The sequence below is a fragment of the Daphnia magna genome, linkage group LG1 (assembly GCF_020631705.1).
Source record: "Daphnia magna isolate NIES linkage group LG1, ASM2063170v1.1, whole genome shotgun sequence".
Classification (NCBI taxonomy): domain Eukaryota; kingdom Metazoa; phylum Arthropoda; class Branchiopoda; order Diplostraca; family Daphniidae; genus Daphnia; species Daphnia magna.
In genome coordinates, this window is record NC_059182.1 from 18,355,609 (window position 1) to 18,381,107 (window position 25,499).

The following is a 25,499-nucleotide window of genomic DNA, read 5'->3' on the forward strand; positions in this document are numbered from 1 at the left end:
ATTAGCCGGGATTGAATAAATGAACGAACAACCACAGGCGATCGTCAGTCGCTTGAAGCAATTCGTTTTTTTTTTTCCTTCCCTTTTTATTTAAAAATGCAAACATTCCAAAACGGCCGTGTATAATCAGCTATTTGGAACAGCTGACACCCAATTTATGCCTGTAGTGGTGTGCTATTACACAGTCCCATTACGAGTACGACTATCAATGATAAATGAAACATGTGCTGATGCTATTTGGGTTTATGTGCTGATGTGTATATACACACCGGTGCGGGCAACACGCTGAAATCTATAGAACAATATATAGATGATATGATGATCATTTTGATTTCAAACACTGCGTCACTAATATTTTACTCGAAATCAGCGTTTAATTTTGGTTATAGCATAGCAAGTTAGGTTTAATTGAATTCCGAGTCTAAAATTTCAAGTCCGACCTTTTTGTACACAAAAACAAAAAGGTCGGAAAACTGTAGACGATTTAAAACGACGATCATGAAAATTGAGTTTGTTTTTACGTGAGACTCGGCGTTTTTTGTTTTGTTTTAGTTATTGGAAAGTGGTTGCGCTTCGGTCGGTCTTGAAAAAATATGCCCCACATTTTCTATTAATTATTTTATTTTTCAATCATATTTTTTAAAATATGATTTCCTCATTTAATAATACACTCCAATGGCAATGTCGAACCTAAAACCACTTTTACTTGCACTCACAAGTATAGTCTCTATTAATAACCGGAGGTGACCCAGCACGAACGTGAATGTATTCAATTCATTTTCCCACGTCCCCTCCCCAAAAAAACTCAATAAAAATTAGCTCCAATGTTCTGTCCTTCTCTCCTATTATAATTAGTTAATTACAATCAACGGGTGGGAATAAAAGGAGAGTGTCAACTTTTGTCTGAACATGTTGAAAGACGTGTAGAAAAAGAAAACAAAAAACAGAATAAAAAGCAAAAACTTGTTCTTTTATTTACCTCACTCCACTTTTCATTCATTTATAAAGGTAATAAATTATATTATGATATCGCTTCGCCTTGGTGATACGATAACGATAAGGTAGGGGCAGCAAAAACGTGGAACAGCAGCATTCCTGTTAGGGTTTTTGAACAACGCGCAGCTGATGGCTCTGCATTCTTCAGTTAAACTACAAGCAAATTCGGTAGCTTTTTCGTGTGTGTGTGTGTGTGTTTTCTTTCGTTTTCTTGTTGGGTCGTGTTTTTCAAGTTGTATGTGTCCATTAAATGAAATACGGCGACGGATAAAAGTTATGCGTGTTGGAAACAGAAAGAAGAAGAAGAAGAAGAAAGAAAAAGGGGATTTTTTTGAAAAATTGAGACGAGACCGTGAGGTTCGTTGAAGAGCAGTCCACACAGTCATAGCGTGGGAACAATGCTGTCGAAACCCCTTCTTTCTTTTTTTTTCTGTTTTTTTATTATTCAAGGAAAGGAAAAAGAATAAAAAGAAAGAGAGAGAGATTACTGATATGATCGTCAACGCTTTCACAATTCAAAATGTAGAGTCGCGACTACTGTCTTTTCTTCTATTTGCATATATACAGTTATATAGATTATCCTTCCGTGTATACCTATAAGAAATATATGTAAATTCTCGTTATTTTCTATCTAGACAGGTGAATCCTGCGTGATCCACACGTTTTATTTGTTTTTTTATTATTTGCTTTCTATAATTTCTATTCAGAACGAATAGCAACGTTTAGCCTTTAGCACAAATCATTACGATTGTTAGTCAGACTAATGGCTGGTATATATATATGCTACACTTGTTTAACTAACCAACTCGTCAACTGACACTTGCAACGCCATAAGGCGACATCCACTAAATCGTTTTAATGTGAATGAACGATGAATCGAGTCATTCAGCTGATTAGCCTTGATGATGGCCCGATCGACTGGTGAGAAATACAGAAAATATAAAAGGACCAAACTCGGCCCTAACGTTGGATATACAGCAAATCACGGCACTGATGTCGAGTCTATATATAAAAAGAAAGGCCTTATTATGTTCAATAATAACAATTAGAGTTGAAATGAAGGGACCAGGTGGGTCTCGATGAAAACACCCAGGACCTCCACCTACTATATACAGACTAGCATAGGTGTTGCATCATATGGAGTCGGCTTTAATGCAGGGTGGAATGATGACATGGACAACAAAAAATCAGGACCACCTGCCGTTCTGCTTTTATCCTCATTGCCATTTCAAGTGTAAAAGGATTGAAAATACTCCCACCAAACAGTTGATGGCGCATCGGAAACCGAAGCTGTTGCTTGTAATGAGAACCAATGCCAGACAACCGGGTGGAGATGGGGCGGATCCGTGCCTGTCTCATTATCAATCGCAATTCTGAAAAACGTGAATTCTCGATTGGCATGACGCAATGATTCGCTCGAATGTATACGTTGTGTAAAATATACAAACGGGTTATAATAATTTTAGAAAAAAATGAAATAAAATAAAAAAACATGTCAAGAATTTCTGGTAGAGAACGCTCGCAGCCAGGCTGAATTGTTTAGACAGACAGTCATCAAAGAAACGCGGGAAATTATTGGGCTGTCATTTTGAACGCACGGCGCAGGAAAAGAAGTGGAGATGAATATACACCTGATGAACATGAAAATAAATAAATAAATAAATAAAAACGTCTAAACTCGGCGTATAATAATATACGATTCAATATAAGAATAAGAGTCGCTATTCAATTAGCCCAATGCCATCAATGATGCGGTCGTCGCGGAGGGGAGAAAGGCCGGCCCGGATTGCGCGGCGTCTCACAGAGCACGCGCGCTGTTTTACATAGACAGGAGAGGGGCGCACAACACACTCTTAGCTGCAACATTTTCGTTGAAAAATATATTTAAAAAAAGAAAAAAGAAAAGAAAATGGTCCTTTCTTCAAATGAATATTTATGACTTTTCATCTACATACCCCTGTGATACAATAGTCTTTTGAGCATAATAGGGTTACAAGTAAAAAGAAAAAAGCCTTTAGCAGTGGCGCTACACAAGTTGAAAACGGACAGACGGACTCGTTTCCTCCTAAATTCAATGTTCCCCCCCTCCTTTGGCATTCATTTGCGCGCACCTGTGTGTTCGCCTCGTTATTTCTACATGATCCCTAATTCCCTATAAATACTCGCCAAGCCATTTTTTGTTTTTTTCTCCAAATATATTCCACCTTTTCTTTTTGGAAATTAGACGCAATGCTGCGCAACAGTCAAACAGCCACACTAAATAGCCCAGCTGATTGCTCTCTCCTTTACCTCGCGCTATTTCAAGCTGTTGCGGTCTCTTCTTCCCAATTGAATCTATTTTTTTCTTTTTTTTAGAAAACGCTGTCGGCGCTCCGTTGCGTGGACTTGTCGGGTTTGCTGTAGCCTCTCCCCCAAATTGGGAGCGCTATTTTCTTCGTCATATTATAACAAACGCCGGAGGAAGAGATGGAAAAAGGAAAAACAGAAAAACAGAAAGAAGAAAAACATGCTGATGACTGTTGGCTATGGATGAAACGTTCACCGCAACGAGGAGACAATGAGTCGTTAGGTTATCGAATATATTTAGCAGCGGCGGGGCACAAGGTTTTCTTTCACTATATTTCGAATCGGCCCGCGCGCCAATTAGCAACACATTCAAAACAACATCAAGGAATGTGTGGCTTCCCATCATCTCTCCTCTATTTAGACTCGCCCTACGTCCTAATAAATGATCTTTCACCAACAAACAGTCCCGAAAATATACCTTATAGCAGAGCACCTGTGGTGTGTAGACTACAGTATTTATACACTATATTATATACATCAAATGTGCATATATATCTAGTCGAAAGAGCCTGAATGTGTTGTTGTTTCTCTGCGGCGCTGCTGCCGCTGGGTATACGTACAACAAAACGTATGTATATAGTCTATACCCTCATCACTGACATTAAATCCAAAAAATCAGTGGGAATATCTATTAAACACGCGCAACTTTGGCGGGCCTGTCATGTCTACACGTCCGCGCACCGGCACATGTATTATACCGCACCTCAACACATTTTTCTTTTCTCAATAGGATTTTTGTATTTGTTTATTTCTTTTTCTTTTCTTTTTTTTTTTTTATTTATTTGTTCGTCAAATTTATTACGGATACGTATATAAGCACTGAAGAATGATATGTGCATACTGGATCTATATAGGGTGCATGATGTGCGCTGTGCACGAGTTCTCTCTTGTTGATGTGCTGCCTCTGTTGATGGGCAGACGGATTTCCCGCTGAGCGTTTAGACGTCGATCGACCATCTCTTTTAACATATCCAACCCCGGCAGCAACATCATAAACATGAGAGGGGGGGGGCCCTCTTCACAAGATACCAAGGGAAATGGAGGGAGGGGGGGATCGCCCACCGCGCGAAGAAATGCATCTGCGATGGACTAAAAAAGCCACACACAGTCGAATATATCGCCGCTCGGAAAGTCATTGAACAAGATTACCATAAATACCATCATCATCGGTTATATGATAGTTGGATGGAATACAAAAGACAATCGCCGGTTAGATATACGCGTGATGTGTTCGTGAACGTGTAAACGTTTCCAATTGAATGCGTCACGAACGTGCGCATTGTGAAGTTGGACGTTTATAGCGCAACATTTCCAGAAACGGCTCGTGCCACGAGCCAACTGATTGAACGGGGCGTGTCTTGCGGACCCTGTCCACCTGGAACCAAATGCTTTCAAATACAAGCACCTGTCATATGAGTCTTGCCAACTGCCGCGTTTTTTTTGGTTTGTTTTTTGTAAGAGAAAAAACTCTGTAATAAGAAAAAGTTTTGAAAAAAAAGAAAGAGAGAAAACGAGGGGAAAGGGGAATATTTGAATGTTTTGCGTGTTGATGTGATGGACGCGGATAAAACGAAACACGGAAGAGACAGCTGATGTGCATACGAGGGACGTTTGTTTCTGAATACGAAACTACAAAGTTAGACGCTGCACCACATCGATTATCACAAGTTTTTAACGTGACTGGAACTTTGTTTTTCCCTTTTTGTTAGTTCGCTTAGCGTTGCGTATATCGTTTCGGCTTATTTGAACAGTTTCTCTTTTGTTTTTTTGTTTTTTCGAACCGTTTTCTAAAGAGTTTGAGCCATCACGACTCAAAGGAGGACGCGGACCCCTCAATTCTTTGGTTGCTCCTTTGCTTTATGAAGTTTTCCTTTTTTATTTTTTCCACAGCGATAGTTGCAGCACAACAATCACTGGCCTGTAGACACACACACAAAAATGAGGAACCCATACTCATCGTATAAAGCTGCCCCCTCTCTCCAATCGAAGCGAGGCACCCGCCCCAATCGTGTCGCAACTGCACGCATCAACACATTTCTATAACAGAAACCTATTGAGCTCTCAATTGCCCTTTTTTCTTGTTTATTCTCCATTGCCATTGTTTTCTACCCGTTCTCGACATGCTTGAAGAAAATTCATCGAACAATATGACGAACTGCATTGGGTGTGTGTTGCTTTTAACTTGCGACGTTGGAAGGTGATGATATTAATAACACCATATATAATACACAAGGCACGCTTGATGGATGAGGTGATGTGTTAGGGTGTCTGCCTTGCTCATTAGTCGCGATTCACCTTTCCTCTACGTGTTACACATTTCCGTGTATTTAATAAACGGCCACTTCTCCTCTAAAATGACCGACACGACGTGCCTCTTTGTCCCGCGTTCTATTTGTAGACGCGTTTAAATCGTACAGACGTGTGTGTCGCAGGAGATTTTCGGTATGGCAAGAATGGACACAACTGCGACTGCCTTGCTGCTATGTCTCTTGTAATACAAGAGATTTTCTTTCGTGCTGGAGAATGTCGACAACCAGCAGAGCAAAGAAAAGAAGGAAAAAGAAAAGAAAAAAAAACGAGCGTAGATGAGCTCGTTAGTAACGCAGCAGCGGTGAGAGGGAAACAGAAAGGAATGAAAAGGGGAGGGCCAGCTTTTAAATGACGATGATGTAGCATTTTTCTGGAAAGGGCATTTTTTTCCTATATTCCATCGTGTATAGGGCTTTGCGTTCATTGGCAATGGATCAACTGTCGTGGGCTAATGATCTGCGCCCAAATGGGCGTGGCCGACGCTTCATCATCCGTCGTCACTTTATATAACAACATACTTTGCCCAGCCTTCCTAAATCTTATCTTTCCGTCTGAAAACTCTTATGGCTCGTGCTTTTCCGATGGCTATAGGGTCTACATACACAACTTGTTTTAAAAATAAACGCTCCGGCTCTCGTTATAACACGGGCGTTATATGCAGCATATAGAGCCGCACTTTTGCTTTCGTTCCGCGCAGCACAAATGTCTCGTACAGACCTGTTTCTTGTCATCCATTTTGTTTTGTTTTTTCGTCTCTTTTAGAAAGTCTGTATGCCTCTGTAAAACTGTGACGAAATCAAATCTATCGCATGCATCTTCATTGCTACCCAACGTTTCGTGTTTGATTTTTTATTGTGAAACTGCCGAATATAGACGCAGAATGTCACGTCGTTTTCTTGTATTCCGAATAAATAATGACGAGCGTGACTATCCGTCAGCTGGCACGAGCCACAACGTCCGTGTTGCGCACCATGAAAGGAAACGGCCATCAAGAAAATGACGTCCCAGTCACTTTGCCACGAACAAATCAAATCATCTCTATACGTGTAAACGTCTAATGATAAATATATACACCTAGCCAATACACGATGATACGTCTTGAAATCCTGCAGCTATATGTATATATATATTAAGAATGTTGTGATAACCAAACAAAACCAAAATAAAACAAAACCAAAAGAGAGTTGAAATGAATTGGATCCCAAAGCGGAGAAAGAGAAAAACAAAGTTGTCATCATCAAGTTGATGGATGATGAATATCGGTCTTGGTCAGCCACACGAGGGGGGTTAACTTGATGAGACGTGTCTCTCTTTTTTTATTTTATTTTATTTTTTTACCTTATTTTGTGTTTATACCTTTTCATTATTTGCTGATGGCAAAAGGAGTAAGCAAAGCGCTCGCCGAAAGTTTAACCAAATAAAAAAAGCTCGTGCACATGTCCATCAGGTCTATATAGTAAACACTTTAACTGATGATGATTTAAGCTGATGATTTAGCCTTCCGAAAAACCTAACCCTCTCCTTACCCCCCACCACAGACGAAGGTGATTTCCCGCTGTTTTCGACAACGTTTCACTTCAAAAAAATTCTACTTATGGAGAAGGATGCGGATATACGTTAAAGACATTCCGTCTTCTTCTTTTCGAATAGGTATAGGCCTAGATGTAAAAACGATTTCCTTATGAAGTGGAGATGGACCTAGACGAGCAAGAGATCAAACGTCGTGGTAAAGAGGAGAAGGGGGTTCGACCCGCCACCACGTCAAATAATTTTTTTTTTTCCAACGGAAGACAACTAAATGTGGTGTATAGAGTTATAAGAAAATTAAAAAAGAAAAAGACTCGAAGGGCTGTTTTTGTTCAACTATAGGCCTAAATAGTTTGTATTTTCTCTCGATGAGATGCTGACCTGCTGCTGTGTCAGTACAGGTGGGCTGGTTGAGTTGACGGACTGATGGGCCAAACTCCGGCGGCATTCAATTTTGAACGACCCCTTAAAAAAAAAAAAACACAACACACACAACAAACATTTCTCTCTCTTTTAATGTATTTAATGTATACACACTTTTGCGGTCTTTTGTTTGTTTTTATAGGGTTTCTCTTCTGTCCATCCTGTTTCCTCTTCGGGGTTAAATAGAGTCATCATCTTAAGAGAGAGGAAACGTATAGTCTTATCTTTATTCACCTGCCCCCTCCTTTTTGTTTTGTCCGTGAAAATACACCCACCCACGGTGACTCGTATATCAGTTAAGACGACACGGACCTCCTCACCTGATGAATGACACTCTGATGGGAGGCCTATAGGCCTTTCTGGAAAAAAAAACGTCAAATAAGAAAACGCTGCCGCTGCTCCTGAGGTCTCCTGTATTAGATTATTATGTTTGTTGTTTTCTTTGTGTGTTTTGTTTGATGTCTCATACAACTCTGCACATGATAACAGAATTGTTATATATATATATATGCTGTATATACTTCCACGGTCCTGTCCGCCTTTCCGTGTCTCTTACATCCCCCCCCCACCATCATTCCCTTTTCTTTACCTTTGGAGAAGAAAAATATGTCTGGTATTTCACCCTCGAATCTTTGCCTACCATCTCCCTCCTTGCTTTTCTTCCCTTCTTTGTTTCTAACAAACGGAGCTGATATTTACAGTTAAGAAACATGCCACATAGCATGGATGATTACAAGTCAAGAGAAATGGACACGAAAAAGAGAGCTCTAAGGTGAAAATATCTTTTCATTAGTACATAGCTGTATACACAGGCACATTCACTGATGGCTTTATGTACGTACGTATGTCTCTATATGGATATAGGCTAAGGTATAAGCAATTACCACCTATACAGGCCTACATGAGTCGCCGAAAACCACCGACAACCGGACCGACAATATGTGTGTTTTGTTTTGTTTTTTTTTCTCTAAAAAGGGTTAATCAATTACAATTCCTTTTTCTGCTGTGGCACATTTGGAAATACGCGGGGGTTATAAATGGAATGAGAGGGGAAGAAAAAAGGGGCCACTTGGCTAATGACTAGAAAAAATAAAACAATAGCAGATGATCAGCTCTTTAAAAGGAAGTCAGGAATGTTGTTGTGTTATTGTATTCGACTTTGCAGACAGGACCAAAGAGACGATGTGTACAGGCAAACTAGAAAGGGAAGAACAAGAAGAAAGAAACAACCCCCGATGGGGGTAAAAGACGACATCTTTTTGTTTCTGTAATATAGCCAAAACAAAACCTAAATATGTCTTTCTAAATATAATCAAGGACGAGAAATGCAGCGATTGTTTATGTATTCCTGATTAACTGGCTGACTGGAATCGCCTCGTTGTCCCTTCTCCTTTATATTCTCGACGTTTTCTTTCACAAACGGTTTGTTGTCATTTCTAAAATACCAATGGCTTTTTGGGGCTTTATTAAGAGAAAGTTGAAATAGCTCCTCTATACCGGTGTAACCATTAAGGAAGAGACTAACGAGCTGTTGAAAGTCTGGCCCGTTTAAAACCAAAGTGTGTGTTTATAAATGAACCGGTTTCCCCCGGCCAGCATCAGCATATCACGCATTCATCCTTGTGGCCATCCTCTTTTGATTTGAAATCCTTCCCATCTTTCAATGCAATAAGATGGAATTGCAGTTGGAGCTTTGAATTTAGTTTGTGTCTTCATTGTCCAGTTGTCAGACCCAAGAAAAATAAGAAAGAAATTTGGTTTTTCAAGCGCAGGAAATTCGATCGCTATGATGGCGCGATGCTGGAACTCATTTCAATTCAAAACTTTGGAGGCTTAATGTGAATAACGCTGCCGCACCGGCTCCTCCTCTTTCTTTTACAATCCTCATTTTCATCCCCCCGTCTATTTCTCCCTAATTTCATTTTCTCCGAAAGGGGTTATTAACGTTGAAAGTGTCGCATCGCACAGCAGTGGGGCCAAAAAACACAAGACTGTCGATTCCAGCAAATGGGTTGGACATCAGCACCGCACGAATAGTGTTACACCATAAGACGGCAATATGGCCGTGTATAGAACCTGTCCTCTATCTCAAATGATGGAGTCATTTAATATTAGTTGTCTTAAATGATGCGACGGTCAGCGCAAGTATCCAATAACGCAACACACAAAAAAGTCGTTAAAAAAAATACTAACTTTAAATGATTAGGATTTTTTCTTTCTTCTAGATTAAAAAAAAAAGGGGGGAGGAGAGAAGAAAGTCCGACGCAGAGTTTTTAGCGATATCGAGTGACAACAACCCACCAACATTTTTTTTGTTCTTCTTCGTTAACTTGTCTGTATTTTTTTTCTTTGGTATAGACTGATGATGTGTCTCTCTCGACCGTCCTTTCTTCTTTTTTTTTTTTTTTTAGTCGTTCTCCTCCTCTTTTTCGGTGCTTCATGTAAATCGAGATCGAGCCGACGCTGCTGCCATAAAGGCGGCAAGCGCGCGCGGCTACATGGAACTCATTCTCAATTCTGATAACGTATCTGCGCACGTTTGCTTTGCTGCTATATGGCTTAATTGTGTTTTCTCCGGTACCTATAAGGCAATGTACATGAAGATGGCGGTTATTAGGAAAAATAAAAAAATATGTATATATTTTGTTGGGCTATTCTGGAAAAGAAAAATGTGTATGTATTACATGGTTGCGCATAATGCAAGAGAAAACGAGGAACGAGAGCTGAAATCTCGCAAGAAAAATAAAATCCGAATTCTTTTTTTACTTGGAAACAAAACGCTGGATGGTATTGGTCATTATTTATACGTTGTAACTGTTTCAACAGCTGGAAAACACCTTTATTCATTAGAGCTATATAGAGACTATAACCCTCCGCGATGCGCTCATTAAACGAATCGGCCTTCCCCCCCACCCGATTGAATAATAATGAGACTTTAACAACAGCAGCGCCATAGCATGCCAACTCATTTTTCTAACTCTTCTTGTGTATTAATTATTAATTTCTACCCTTTTAGTCCTGTCTTTTTGTTTCTTTCTTCTTCTTCTTCTTTCGTGTGTCTATAAATCAGTCGACACGGCGCTAGTCAAAACGCATTTTTCGGGACGCACGGTGGTATGATGACGACGACGAAAACGATGATGATGATGACTGCTCTCTTTATTAGCTCGTTTTCCCTTCAAATGGAAAGCTTAGACGAAGCACGTCACAAAAGGCAAAGTCCATTATAAAACAAACAACACAACGACTATAGATTTAATAGCTGTGGATTCTTACACGATAAATGTGCGTATATAGACGTGGCGGTGATGTGTACAACGCAGAGCAAATATTACATCACTGAACGGGATTTAACATTTTGGGTGGACTTTAATTACTTCCGGTTCGGAATGAAAAGAAAAAACAAACAAAACAAGGTAAAACGTTTTGCTTTGAGGAGGGGGGACCAGCTCCGCCGCTGCTGGAACCCCCCCTCCCAAGCAAACTACTCTGTCATGATTCATTACTCGGATTGTTCCACAAACTATTATTTACGATGCGCGCAGCATATAGCATTTCCTTAACAACGACACGCAAAACACACAACAACAATAAAAACACTACAGAAAAAAGAAAAAAAGAAAAAACAATTCTAGAAAAGTTTTGACAGACAGAAAAAAGGATTATGTCCCTAACGATGAGCCACACAGCAGCGAAATGGAATAGTATAGTCGAGATTATGATGACTCTTATTTTCGACCATCACTGTGAGAAGGCTTTTTATATATAACGATTTACAGCACATAGAGGGTAGGTTGCTCTTTATTTTTTTTGCCTATAGCCTCATTTCCATCTGTTTTCATTTTATTACTGTTGCGTACATCCTTTTTCGTAAAGTGAGTCACTTAAAACTCACGCAACACGACAAAGCGACTCGCTATACGACCTACTACTTTTGAATACAGCGTATACAGTTGGCGATGATGTGCTGTTTGTTTTGTTGTTGTCGCAGCGTGTCATTATTGTGACCATCAAAGTGAAATCGTTTTCCAAGTTTATTTTGTTCCGGCATTTGCGTGCAAATGTATATGTATAGCGCGATAATCAGACGAAAAACGCACAAGTTCCATCACCGGTCGTCGCAGAGCTCACGACCTGCGTGCAAAATAGACTCTATACGTATATATATATACGCGCGATGGAGGATATAAAGGCTATACTTTTACGACACCGTATAGCACCATGTACAAAAGAGTCTGACACTATCACCCACTGTTGTAAATCAATTATGCTATACGACATTAGCTGTGGTCGTATAACTCTATAAAGGACTTGTCTCTCTTTTTCATTACGTCCCGTCCCCCCTTCCACACACACACACACACGTCGTGTTGTTGACGTTGTTGCGACCTTATCAAACATATCGCACACGGTACAAAGCTCTGAATCAGCATGTGAAAAAAAGCAAACAAAACCAAAAATAAACGAGTGTAGGATTTCTAATAAAAAGCCTTTGCGTTGCAGGCAGGTTGTATTATTAAATTATTGCTCCCGACAGCACATCATCTGGGGGCCTCAGCACCTGTATATTATAACCGGCAAGGTCGATACAGCCGCTAGACGATGCGAACATCAATCTCAAATCATTTTATATGTAGACTTTATTGTTATATACGAAAGGCCTCAGAGTTTGCTGGTGCTGCTGCTGCTGTTTCAGGCACTGCAATATAAGCGTTCTTTATATTCTCATTTTTATTATGACATGTGTTTGTTTTTAAGGCTGCGTCGCGCTGTTCTTTCGAGTGGGAAAACTGGCGGATAAATCTGTCGACCAACGACTGCACGTTATTTGCTTTAATAAGAAAACGACTAAGCCATTCGGCTAGGCAGCCCCCGTCTGTGTTATAAATCCATTAAGTGTCAGACACGACACGACTGAAAAGTTGGTAGATTTGACTGTCTCAACATGGCCGATTGATCCAAAGATTTTCTTCTTAGGATGAAGGCGGTTTTGGCCATCTGCCGTGTTGTTTTACACTTTGCATCGTTGCTGCGCAATTCTTCTTTCATCGTTTCGTTATCGACAGACAAAAAAGAATGCCCTATTCCGTCGCCTGTTTCCAGCGATGAGTTTACTCCTCTTTCTCGTGTGTCTGTGTGTGTGCGTGTGTCTATGTCTACGAGCCATCATTATCTTTTTAGCTATAGAAAAAGAGCCACAAAAAAACTAGACAAAAAGGCAGAAGGCAGTAATTATCTAATGAGATATGACAGTGTTGGCATTATTAGAGAAGCTCAAATGGTCATGAGTCAAATGGGCCATCATCCTGGCGCATTCCCGCGTGCAGGCTCCTCCCACCTCCTCTTCAGAATGGAAGGCGGCCAAAGCCAAAGAAGAAGAAAAAAAAAAATAAAAACTTAAACAAGACAAAAAAAAAAGGGGAAGGAAAATATGTGGCTCTCATCATGTGCATCCTTGTATCTCTGTTTATTTTCGAGAAGTTGGCATGGCTTGCGCACATCTAAAGACGCACAAACTATTACACGAACGATGACGACGAAAGAACGGCAGAAAGGGGAACGCGTAGTTAGTGGCCCATTTTTTGGGGGCGATGCGGCCTATTCATTATCACCGACACATGACAAACGGCCATCATTGCATTGCCTTCATGGCTTCGTGCAGTACAACCAACTCTCTCATCTCGCTCGTTTTAATACGGACGACATTTTGGCTCTTCCATTTCCTCTTCCATAAGCTCGCAAACTAATATACATACAGCGAAATATATACAGACGTGCTGTGTGTGAGTGTTTCTGTTTTTGCTCGTCACAAATGTAAAACATATAGCTCGGTCTACAAATAAAGATAAATTTATAGACCATCAGTGTGTACATAATAACGCAGGCCAGCCAGAAAAGTATATACATCTTCCGCATGATCCGCATTTAGTCTAATCGTTCTGGCAGCCCACTGAAAGATTGCTCAACTCATGCTTACACACACACACACACACACACACAACGATGCCTCTTTTTTCTTTCTTATCTTCTCCTCCCTCCTCGACGTCTAGTATTTCGTCTTGTTAGCCAGCGGCTTTGCCTTTTCAGCTCGTTCGTGTATATTTAGACTTTTGCTCGGATATACAACTAGGCAAAATGATTCTTTCACCTCCCCCACGGTTGGGAAGAAATCTTTTGTCGTGTTCACCGTCAGTTTAGGATGCATACGATCGCTAATCATTACCTGTCGTTCACCGATGTATCCCACTTTGGCCCGTCGACATCGTTGCTGCATGTACAATGATGACTCTTTTCTTCTGGCAATCGTCCTGTAGCATCTCACATCTCTCGTTTATTTTGTTTTTTTTTCACGGTTCGGCGTTCTAACTATCCATCTTTACACACAGCACGCCGGCGTTTGAAGCCGCCATATCGCATTATCATATTCATGATTGGACGAAGAAAGAAGAGGACGAATTAGCATGTCAAGTACCTGATGTCCGAGATTTTCTTCTTCTCTTCTTTTATTCGGGAAACTGCATGCGGACGTTAGATTTTTCTTTTGAGAAATTACTCGACTAAACGATTTGACCAAGCCGAAAGCTTGGCATCAAAAACACAGATTTTGACCTTTTCTTTTTTCCTTCCCTTTTCTACCTTCAAATCTCAATTTTCATTTCAATTTTCTGAATACCAAATCTTGAATTTCTGATCTGAAAAAAAGTGTGCCTGAACGAATGCAATTCTTTTAGTTTTACGCGTTTTTCGTTTATGAAACCGTTTTCTCTTGCTGAGTCTATTCGGTGACAGAATGAATCGAGTTAACCTCTGCGACAAATAAAGTTTCGGAGAGTAAACAGCAAAAAAAAAAAAAAAACAAAAAAAAAATTGACTTCAACAGGAAACGAAGGGGAATCTGCTACGCTCTACGAGTTCCATTTTCCCTATACGACAGCTTCGCAAAAATGGGCAAAGAATTGAGTCTCTTCTTTATCGGTCGACTTCCACCTCGTTTACTCTGCACCCGCGCTGTGACCAGAAGTAGCAAACACAAGACACTAAAGCTGGCCACTATCTCGAAAATCGTTGTAGGAGATGTGAACGACTTCACGATCACGGCTGCACGCGATCCCGGGACGATTTCGCGCTACATTACACACGCAGACACATCACAATTTCGAGATATGCTTCCGAATATAATAGCTCGTAACGTCTGATTGCACACATTTAACAACAACAGCAACAACAATAACGACAACATAATGGATAGTGGTATAGAAATAGTAGTCTGATTTAAGTTAACCTATTTAAAAAGAAATAATATGTTTACATAAAAAAATAATTGACAAAAAAAAGAAATCAGTTAAAACGATGAGATGCCGCCATGCGAAGAGTCATCTTCGTTTCATTTGCACTTTTTGACGCGTTTACGCTTGCTTTTGTTGTTGCAATAGCGATTGATATTGTTGGCTTATCCTAGCTACTTCAGCGCCTAATGTACTCAAGTTATCCTGCAAAATGGCGAGAGATGTGTTACGTAGGCAATTTGAACAACGTATAAACAACACATTCTATACTTTAAGCATTATGTTTTTCAAAAGTGTGTCTTCCAGGACACTCTGCAGCTTCTGGTTGATTTCCATGCTCAGTTCCAGGCTCAGACCGTTGTCCAGGCTCTTCATATTGTACATGGACGACATGATGCCACCGTGCTTCGCCATCTCAGCCTAGACGAAAGGGGAAACATGGAGAATTGTTTTGTCCATTAAACATTTTCCTATGATCATTCATTGACACTTTGATAACGAGAAGCAAAGCGACAAGGATATTCCAGAAGGTTTCTGAGTTTTCTTTACCTGATACAACAACTTCATGTCCTGAAAGCGCAGCAAATGATGAAAGAGTGAAAAAGAAACAAGACAGATTGATCTACAGTTTTCTAATGTTACTCTGGTGTATGGAACAGTTGGAGAATTCAGTTACTTGACCGCTCACCTTGTGTCGATCACTAGCCTCACTAGCCAGCGACCCTGCATCCTCCTTTGCAAAGAAGAATTGGATGATTCGGTTCTTTTTCTTGACTTCAGCCACAAGATCTTGGACGTGCTCTTCCAGGAAATCGAGTTTCTCGCTCTTTCGGGCATTGTCACGTTGGACGCGAACCATTTTTTCAAAAAGGGCGCTACGCTCCCAATCCGGTGACATGTTGACCGGTGCAGACGTGGGGGAAGGAGAATGCTCTGGGGTTCGATGCTCCTGTCAAATGGAAAACATGCCCATTAGGTATACCGACATGCAAATTTACTGCTTAAATTCAAATTGATTTGCTTACGATGCCTGTGGTGTTCAAGGACGTGTTCGAACTCGTCCTGGAACCCAAACTGGTTCCGTCATTGTTGTGAGTAGCGTTGGCGTTTGCTGATGACGACTCAATCTGATCAAGCCGTTTCTTAGTCACCCTCAACTCTCGTGTCAATTCCTGTTACGTGAAAATTTAAGAATCAGTTGAGGTTAACAACTAAATAGTAAACATGAGAAGGTTCCACCTTGAGATTAATGGCGTGTTTTCTACGGACCGATGCCAGCTCGTTCTGTAGTTCGCGGACTTGTGTTTGCAAATCTTCGCAAAGCCGAGATTTCTCCGAGACAGTACGTGCCCAAGCGGTCGCCTCGCCATTCCGGTTCTCTTGCTCATGTGTTAACTCTAGCTTGGCATTCTTCCACTTGCGCTCGACTTCTTCCAGCTTGGCAAGGATTTCATCCCTGTGAGTTTTCAATAATTGGGCCTACGCAAATTTAATAGATAAAGTATAATTTATAACGCTTTAGATGAATAGACGTATTCCGAAAACGTACCTCCTCGTGGATGGTGGCCAATTCTGACTGGAGTCGAACATTAGTTTCAGTAAGTCGTTGAGTGAATTCAAGAAGTTCACTTTCTTTCGCCCGGCATCTTTGCATGTCCTCTTCTAAATCTATATTAGATTGCTTGATGAGGTCAAGTTCTTCCTGGTGTTTCGAGTCTCTTTGCCTTTGGCTATTACAACAAGAACAAGGTTAATGAATGTTTGTTAATTTTTAAAGATGTAAACCTCACTATTCTAACTGTGTTTGCACTCCATCCATTTCGGCCAATTTGGTTTGAGCTTGAATCAGAGAATCCCGCTGCTGACACACTTGTTCTTTTAATTGGTTGATGTTGTCTTCCTGTTCCGATCGCTCTTTCTGAATAACTTGTAGCTGCGAAAATGCCAAGATGCTCCCGTAAATACAGTAGGGATACTCATGAAATTGAATTTTTGTTGAATATGAATTACTTTGGACAAAAGGCTGCTATTTTCTTCAACTAGCTGGGTATGTCTAGTTTTCACCATCTCGAACTCTTTGAGGGCGTTTTTATAACCGGCCGTTTTCTCCTCCAAACTTTGTTTTTCCATAATAAGGCGTGCTTTTTCTTCGAGCAGATGGGCGTCATTGATTGCTTTGGCATCACTCTGCTTGGATTTCAGTTCGTTACAGTTGCGCTTTAGGTCTTCTATTTCATCCTTGAGTAGTTTGATTAGCTGCACGCTTTTCTCATATTTCGATTGTGTTTCCTGAGTCAAAAACAAGTAAGATGCAATTTCATTCACCCACACGTGTCACAGGTACCAAATCACAAAAACTCTTACCTGATGACTTTCGGTTTCAACTTTTAGCTTGTTTTGGCCCCAACGGAGTTTGATCTCTCTGGAATTGACTTCTTCTTTTAGTCTATCAACTTCTCTTTGGGAGGCGAAATACTCATTGGACTATTTACAAGAAATCAAATGAAATAATTTCATTTTCCAAGAACAAGGAAGGTAAAAATCTCCAATGTACCTTAACTTCCAGCATATTGCACACTCTAGCTTTTTCGTTATTCATTGCTTTGATCTTCTCCAACAGAACATCTCGCTCTTTGAATGAGTCTTTCATTTTCTTTTCCATGCTGTCTCTCTGGCTGTGGGCAACAATGACTTCTTTTTCACTGTGTGCGTACTTGACAACCATAGAATCCCTTTCTTTTTGCACCTATTATACACAGGAAGAAACATTTGTTTTCATAAGAAACCAAACAGTAGAAGCACAAACAAATTACTTTGGATAATTTGGATTCATATTCAGTTTTCAGCTTTGCAAGTTGCTGTTGCCAATATTCTTCACTTTTAATAAGATGGCTTCTCAATTCCAAAATCTCTTTTTGGCAATTATTCTGTTCTTCTAGCAGACTGTTATACCTGTACCAGTAAAACAGTTTCTTTTAATAAAATATGAATTTATATAATTTTGCAATAATTGTACCTTTCTTCATGATCACTTTGGAGCGGATCCACTTGGTTAACAACTTCTGAAAAATCAGATCCAACTGACAAATCTTGGGATTTCTCTTTCATTATGTCATAAATAACTGGAGCTGACCCATCTGGATCTGGATGTGTCCCATTTGGAACAACGTTCTCGGGGATTATTACATTCAGTTCGTTTAGTACAGTTGTACCATTCACTTCAGAAATTGCAACGTTTTCCAAACAAGACGGATCCATCATCCTTCTCGAGGGAAGTGTTCACACTCAGTGTGAACCCGTATCACACTTCCATACTTTTCTCACTGTAATTGCAACAAGTACCGTTATTGTATTTGTTGGACAGAAATGAATAAACTTTCGACCTAATCTGACATTTGTTGGATACTCCGCTTTTCTTGTACAGCTGATTGGACGTGTCAAATCCCACCATCGTCATGACAACATATTCTTTTCGTCTGCTTTTTGGATTGCATGCTATTTCCATGTTAAATTGTTTTTAGCCATTTAATTTCTATGTAGAACTACGGTAAATAGTTGGATGCCAATCATTAACTAACAAGCCAAGACACAAAACGGAAAACCTTGACGCACTAAAAAATTTCATAGCATTAATCTATTAAAGCATAGAACATCGGTCTTCCCTAGTCGAGACCGTCACTGCTACATCCCAGAGGGACTATTCCGGCCCTCTGATTGGCTCTCTCCCTCTCCTTACCCTAAAGCCCCCTCAACCCTTTCTGCTTGTGGTGTGTGTGTGGAGTTTTTTGTCGGGCTGCCGCCTTCATTTTTTTTGTTTTTTCGTGTTTTATTTATACTATTTATGTTTACGTTTATTGTTTGTAATTTATTTATTTATGATATTACATTATATATACCTTTATTGAATCGCTTTTCAATTTATAAAACAGGAATGAATTAAACATCGGTATGTTTTCATTAGAATTATTGTGAATGAATACTCATGGGCAACTGGGTTGGTGGCTTGGTGCGGGCCGGAGAAAAATGGTTTCAAAACCCGATTTTGGGAGAATCGGGAAAACTATAAATCCAAAAGTTTTGACAATTATAGGAATGGATATATCTTGATAAGATCTATCAACTTCTGTAAAAATATTGCTAAAAAAGAACTCATTGGAGAAGTAAACCGCTTCCCCATTTTTCAGGTAGGTCGGTGCAGTTTAGCGGGTCTAAGTTAACCCTCATCTCCCATTAATACGTGAAATTTAAATAATTTTTTGCGGGGAAACTATAAGACCAAAATTAATAAATTTTATATAAATGGATAGCTCTTGATAAGGGCTATCTATTTCTCTATAATTTATGAAAAAATATTCATACACTAAAAATTTTCAAAAACAATGAAAATTGTTACTTAAATCTATAGGATCGAGTATATCTCTAGAGCGCAAAAACTACAAAAAAACTTCTCGTCCAAAATTTTTTTGTTTATGAAAATTATCTTAATCATTTTACAGAAATGGATAGCCCTTATCAAGAGCTATCCATTTCTGTAAAATTTATTAATTTTGGTCTTATAGTTTTCCCGTAAAAAATTATTTAAATATTACGTATGATTGGGGGGTGGGGATTACGGGATACCCGCTCAATCGCACCGACCTACCGGGAAAATGGCAAATCGGGGTTACTCTTCCAATAAGTACTTTTTAAGCTATATTTTTGCAGAAATGGACAGGTCTTATCAAGATATATCCATTTCTATAACTTTTTTAAGTTTGGGACTTATAGTTTCCCCTATTATTACAAGATCGGGTTTTGGAACCGCCAACCCAAGGCCCATGGAATGACAATTTACACTAATTTAAGAAAAACAAACCGGTACTTAATTCAATCTATTATATAAAATAAAAAAATTATTATGTAAGTAAAAATATTGTATTTGTAAAACTTAATAAAGAGCAAACAATAAATTTCCCGATAGGGATTCTATCAAAACTCGCATTTCCCAACCCCCTGATACAGGCACCCCTACCCTTCTACAACGACCGGTGGATCGACCGACACTTTTTCTGAGACTTTACCCCAGAGATGGCGCTGATGGCGTGGCGATTTCAGGGGTGTCCGCACTAATCTTTCGTTCGTTTTTTTTTTAGATACTGTGCCGCTTAGACTGGTCTCCATTTGTAGAGGAAATAACGCAGCAGCTCCCGGTCGAGTCCCCGTTTTTATCGGCTGAACGACGAAGGAGTGTGGAGCAGTTTAGTCAGCCAACTCGAGTAGATTTCAGGGTCTCGTACGTATCCTTTATACGTTTTCTTATTTTAGATGCTGCGTCGCAAAACTTAACGTCGTGATGTAGAGGAGATAACGCGGAGATTAACGAAGGGGTCCTGTCAATTATCGGCTCAACAATAAAGGAATGCGGAGCAATCTAAGAGCGACTCGACATTTCTGGAGATTTTTTTTCAGAGAGATGGCGCGTCGGTCATGAAGATAGGGAAAAATCAGGCCAAGAAGTTATTTTTCAAGGCGAGGCTTTGTGCGTCGCCCAGCAACGGACAGGTTTTTTCACAGGCCGTGTGAGCTCCATTGTTTCGATCATGGTCGTCTACTAGGGGCCCTCACTCCGTTCAGGAAGTTCCCGATAGGGTACGGCCTGGTCGCCAATTCGCCATAATATCTCGGAAACCGTTTGCTCTTCCGGCAAAACAGACTCCGTATACATTTCCTATGAGGCGTGCGCTGATCATCAACGCCTTCATCCCGCCTTCCCACTTTTGTAAAAATCGGCCAAAAACGACATCTCTTGAAATTCTCCAAAAATCAGATGCCATAATCGAAATTGAACGCTGATTTCAATTTAGTCATTGGTTTTCTCTTTAGACTAGCCGTTTAAAAAATTAACGAAAACAGTTCTGTTAGCGCACCAACTTCATTTATGGTTTTTAACATGTAAATGAAAAACTATCAGATCAATAAAAAAATAAACCTGATTTCCGTGATTTTCATTCAATTCTGAATATAAATCATGTATTTTAAGCCAAATTTGAAATTTGGCCAAAAATGAAAAAGTGGGAAGGGTATAGCCTTTCCACTTTTGTCAAAATCGGCCAAAAATTACATCTCTTGAAATTCTCCAAAAATCAGACGGCATAATCGAAATTGAACGCTGATTTCAATTTAGTCATTGGTTTTCTCTTTAGACTAGCCGTTAAAAAATTAACGAAAACAGCTCTGTTAGCGCACCAATTTCATTTATGGTTTTTAACATGTAAATGAAAAACTATAAGACCAATAGAAAAATAAACCTGATTTCCGTGATTTTCCTTTAATTCTGAATCAAAATCATGTATTTTAAGCCAAATTTGAAATTTGGCCAAAAATGAAAAAGTGGGAAGGGTATTGCCTTTCCACTTTTGTCAAAATCGGCCAAAAAGGACATCTCTTAAAATTCTCCAAAAATCAGACGGCATAATCGAAATTGAACTCTGATTTCGATTTAGTCATTGGTTTTCTCTTTAGACTAGCCGTTAAAAAAATTACCGAAAACAGTTCTGTTAGCGCACTAACTTCATTTATGGTTTTTAACATGTAAATGAAAAACTATAAGACCAATAAAAAAAAAACCTGATTTCCGTGATTTTCATTTAATTCTGAATCTAAATCATGTATTTTAAGCCAAATTTGAAATTTGGCCAAAAATGAAAAAGTGGGAAGGGTATAGCCTTTCCACTTTTGTCAAAATCGGCCAAAAATGACATCTCTTGAAATTCTACAAAAATCAGACGGTATAATCGAAATTGAACGCTGATTTCGATTTTGTCATTGGTTTTCTCTTTAGACTAGCCGTTTAAAAAATTAACGAAAACAGTTCTGTTAGCGCACCAACTACATTTATGGTTTTTAACATGTAAATGAAAAACTATAAGACCAATAAAAAAATAAGCCTGATTTCCGTGATTTTCATTCAATTCTGAATCTAAATTATGTATTTTAAGCCAAATTTCAAATTTGTTTGTTTGTTTTTTGCCGATTTTGACAAAAGAGGGAAGGCGGGATGAAGGCGTTGATGATCAGCGCGCGCCTCATAGGACATGTATACGGAGTCTGTTTTGCCGGAAGAGCAAACGGTTTCCGAGATATTATGGCGAATGGGCGACCAGGCCGTACCCTATCGGGAACTTCCTGAACGGAGTGAGGGCCCCTAGTGTAAATAATAAAAATACACGAAAGAAACAAACAAATCAAAGCGGCAGCCCCACGGAAAACCACACTGTGTACATCAGGAAAATGTTGGAGCGGAAAGAAGAAAGACATTGAAGGGTGTAAGGGTGGAGAGAGCCAATGAGAGGGCCGGAATAGTACCTCTGGGATGTAGCGGTGTCGGTCTCGAAGGGTCGAGACCGTCTTGCGGAGATCAAGTTAAACTCTTTATCCTACTTTCGTTTACTGTCCTCTAGCGGATGAAGATTGAAGCCGAGTTTGGTCGCGTCAGAAAAACAAACATACTAATGTTTGGATATTTTTGCTGCGACCGAGGAGTTAACCAAAAGCCATCCTAAAGAACTTAATTTAAAATAAACTCACATAAACGAAAAGTGAATTTCCGGGCATTTGTAATAAAGTGGAACAAGCTTGAGCAATCGTTAACCCAGCAGCCCCGGGCAGAAATTGAAAATAGAGTGTCCAGCGTCGTAATTATTTTTCGTCTGCTGTTGTGTCAACTCAGTCTGTTTTGAGTGTTTGCCGACGTGAAATGAGAGATACGCTGGAACGCAGTTGCTTTTATAACCGATACAATCTGTGGACGTCAGAATTTCACTTACGTCTAAGAATATAATGTAAGTCGTTGTCTATCTTGGAGTTTTGCGTCAATTCCTTTATTTTTCATACTCGAAGTATTGAAATACGGCTGCTTGTCATGGCCGTTCTAGTCAAATTATGTACGCAGTGGAGTGCCAAACGTTTCTTATGGCTCGTGACAATAGTCTTCGTATTAGTTACTTTGTGTTGGTACATGAAAAGTCCGCTTTCAGCTGAGACAGGTCAACACAAATTTGATTGCTCACAAACTTCTAGCTCTGAAGCTGCCAACAGAATGGAGGATGGTGACATGGAAACAGAACAGACAAGCAGCTATGAACCCTTGTTCAAGAGCAAGATAGTTCACATTGATTTAAAGGGATCACCACCTAAGCCAACATATTTTTCAGAGCTGTTTCCATTACTAGCCAAACTTGGGGCCACTGGCATTTTGATTGAATATGAAGACATGTTTCCGTATACTGGCACATCTCTTGAAAGCACCCCTGCTCTTAATGCATACACCCCATCTATGGTCTCGCAAATCAATCAACTGGCAAAGGAAAACCATTTGGAAGTAATCCCACTTATTCAAACTTTTGGACATCTAGAGTTCCTCCTAAAACTTCCACAACATATGCACCTACGAGAAGTACCAGATCAGCCTCAGGTGTGTGTCTACCGTGGCAACAAGTAGTGTTCATTCCCATACAATTTCTTTAGCTCATTAAAAAATTTTTTGTACAGGCCATATGTCCAACTCACAATGAAACCCTGCCTTTACTATTCCAATTGCTACAACAAGTTGCCAAATTGCACCCCGAGTCTAAAAGGATTCACATTGGTGCCGATGAAGTCTACTTTATTGGTCGATGTACGGCTTGCCAGGATCGTATGAATAACAAGCTGTGGTCGACTTCAGATCTCTTTATAGATCATGTCTCTGCAGTTGCAAAATTTGTAAATGGCAAATTGGGTATGCGGCCCATGATGTGGGACGACGAATTTCGTTCCTTCACCGAACCTCAATTGGTTCAGTCTGGCATTGGTAGCTTAGTGGATCTCGTTGTTTGGAACTACAAGCCAACACTCGAACTAGATCGCGATATCTGGGCCAAGTATTTGAACGTTTTTGATGCCATTTGGGCAGCTAGTGCATTTAAAGGTGCCACTGGTTCAAACCAGCAAATCACCAGCGTTCGGTACCACGTAGAGAACCACCGCGCATGGCTACGTCTGATCGCCGAGTATCGAGACACCCCCTATCTAAGCAAATTCAAAGGCATCATGCTTACCGGCTGGTCTCGGTAAGTCAATATATTTGTTGTCATCAAATTTCGTTCTTTCCAGGATAACTCGATTGTCAACATTGTCCACCTTGAAGGTACGACCACTTTGCAGTCACGTGTGAACTACTGCCGGCAGCATTTCCTTCGCTCGCCGTGGATTTACTCTTGCTTCAGTACGGCGAGAATCATGTACATTTGGCAGACCAAGAAGCTGTTCAGTATTTGGGATGCACGGGAAGTTTTATTTTCCAACAGTCGCAAGACACCTACTACCCCAGCTGCAATTTCCCCGGTTGGGAAGTGTTTAGCGTTATCCAAAACTACGGCCAGGTACTGCAATTCATAAACATTTAAAAGCCATGGTATACAGTACAGTAAGTGATTGTTTTCTAGGTAATGGAACAGTACGCAAAAGTGCTCAACGACTCTGTTGTACGAGGTTGGTTGACCGATTATAATTTGGCCAAGCAATTTTCCAGTCCAACCCACCTGTCTGGCATCGGCACTGAGCTCAGCTATCTACAAAACAGTTTTGATGCATTGAAGCGCGAATCAGAGATCGCCTTCCCCGCTGTTTACGACATGAATACCACCAAAGAGTGGTTCGAATCACACGTCAAACCCATGGCCGACAAAGTGAGTGAGCTCCTTATGGGCATTGAGGTTCTACGCTCCAAAAATGTCTGGCCGAGAAGACCTATTTAAAGACAATTTGAGCAGCGCCAGGCATACGTATGTCGAGAAGAATACGATCGGCTGGTTAACTACTTTGATATCTTATACTACGTTTGCTCCTTTCACTTTGTGTATTCTTTTATATTTGTACTATACGTATTACTCCAAGTATTCTTATTCGTCAACGTCCAAACTTGATATAACGATTTCGGTATTGATTCCATTTTTTGGATGTTTTTAATTTGCTATTCAATTACACTTGTCAATCTACTCTTTTTTTTAAATCTCATTTTGTACGCTCGCGTGGATAGTGCCATCGCGTGTTGCTTTAATCGGTGTTTGACATCCTTTTCTCCTTACTCTTGGCTTGTCGACTCGAGGAAAGGGGTTGGCCTAGTGCGTAGACGTGTGCGAGTGTGATGGCTTGATTACGAACCATCCATTAATCAATCCAAAGAAAAGGCGTGGCCAATGTTGCTCCTTCAAAACCAAAAATAAACAATAAAAATGTCCAGAACAAACAAGAAGTTCACAGTAAAAAAAAAAAAAAAAAAGAGGAAAAAAAAATCATTTTGTGTGGACGGAACGAAAACTCCGCAGACGATTTGCTTCGGCTATTCGCCTCCTATTTGTTGGCCAATTAAACCTAGGAATGGAAAGCGGGGATTGTGGAGATAGAAATGGGCCGGGTGTGTGTGTGTGTTTGTCCAAATGGGAATCTGGGTTCTTTTGAATGAATTCTAGAAAGAGCGGATGCTGGATGACCTGACCTTCTGAGCGCTGCCCATTATCAGACTGATGCCAGTATATAGTTTTTGGTTAGACGAATGCTGCCGTAAAAGTCAGACCGATTACGACTGGAACA

The 25,499-nt window shown here is 40.1% G+C and overlaps 2 protein-coding genes across 7 annotated transcripts; one reads left to right on the forward strand and one right to left on the reverse strand.

Annotated features, from left to right (window-relative positions):
• Positions 1–14,764: 14,764 nt before the first annotated feature.
• LOC123469354 (coiled-coil domain-containing protein 186-like) lies at positions 14,765–18,582 on the reverse strand. 5 transcript variants are annotated; one of them, XM_045168169.1, is made up of 15 exons: positions 18,467–18,485; positions 18,272–18,383; positions 17,905–18,211; positions 17,702–17,840; positions 17,443–17,634; positions 17,253–17,372; positions 16,899–17,177; positions 16,679–16,821; positions 16,438–16,618; positions 16,128–16,367; positions 15,914–16,060; positions 15,577–15,837; positions 15,438–15,458; positions 15,159–15,308; positions 14,765–15,092 (listed from the first exon to the last, which is right to left on the reverse strand). In XM_045168169.1, the coding sequence occupies exons 3-15, from the start codon at positions 18,147–18,149 to the stop codon at positions 15,009–15,011; spliced, it is 2,202 nt and encodes a 733-aa protein (XP_045024104.1). In that variant the 5' UTR covers positions 18,150–18,211; positions 18,272–18,383; positions 18,467–18,485; the 3' UTR covers positions 14,765–15,008. The 5 variants fall into 5 exon arrangements, with proteins under 5 accessions (XP_045024104.1, XP_045024109.1, XP_045024103.1 ...); XM_045168174.1 differs by having other exon boundaries at positions 18,282–18,582; XM_045168168.1 differs by having other exon boundaries at positions 18,272–18,582.
• A 3,819-nt stretch (positions 18,583–22,401) lies between these two features.
• On the forward strand, positions 22,402–24,905 carry LOC123469360 (hexosaminidase D-like). 2 transcript variants are annotated; one of them, XM_045168189.1, is made up of 5 exons: positions 22,402–22,708; positions 22,947–23,340; positions 23,418–23,977; positions 24,055–24,289; positions 24,353–24,905. In XM_045168189.1, the coding sequence occupies exons 2-5, from the start codon at positions 22,966–22,968 to the stop codon at positions 24,662–24,664; spliced, it is 1,482 nt and encodes a 493-aa protein (XP_045024124.1). In that variant the 5' UTR covers positions 22,402–22,708; positions 22,947–22,965; the 3' UTR covers positions 24,665–24,905. The 2 variants fall into 2 exon arrangements, with proteins under 2 accessions (XP_045024124.1, XP_045024118.1); XM_045168183.1 differs by having other exon boundaries at positions 22,404–23,340.
• The last annotated feature ends 594 nt before the right edge of the window (positions 24,906–25,499 follow it).

Bases quoted from the DNA above. Each gene is read 5' to 3' on its own strand.
- LOC123469354 (XM_045168174.1), bottom strand. From the start codon at position 18,149: ATGATGGATCCGTCTTGTTTGGAAAACGTTGCAATTTCTGAAGTGAAT. The intron at 16,822-16,898 runs GTAATTCATATT...GCATTTTCGCAG, and splicing joins ATAGCAGCCTTTTGTCCAAA to CTACAAGTTATTCAGAAAGA. The intron at 16,061-16,127 runs GTGGAACCTTCT...TTCACGTAACAG, and splicing joins AACACGCCATTAATCTCAAG to GAATTGACACGAGAGTTGAG.
- LOC123469360 (XM_045168183.1), top strand. From the start codon at position 22,789: ATGGCCGTTCTAGTCAAATTATGTACGCAGTGGAGTGCCAAACGTTTC. The intron at 23,978-24,054 runs GTAAGTCAATAT...TCCACCTTGAAG, and splicing joins ATGCTTACCGGCTGGTCTCG to GTACGACCACTTTGCAGTCA. The intron at 24,290-24,352 runs GTACTGCAATTC...ATTGTTTTCTAG, and splicing joins TTATCCAAAACTACGGCCAG to GTAATGGAACAGTACGCAAA.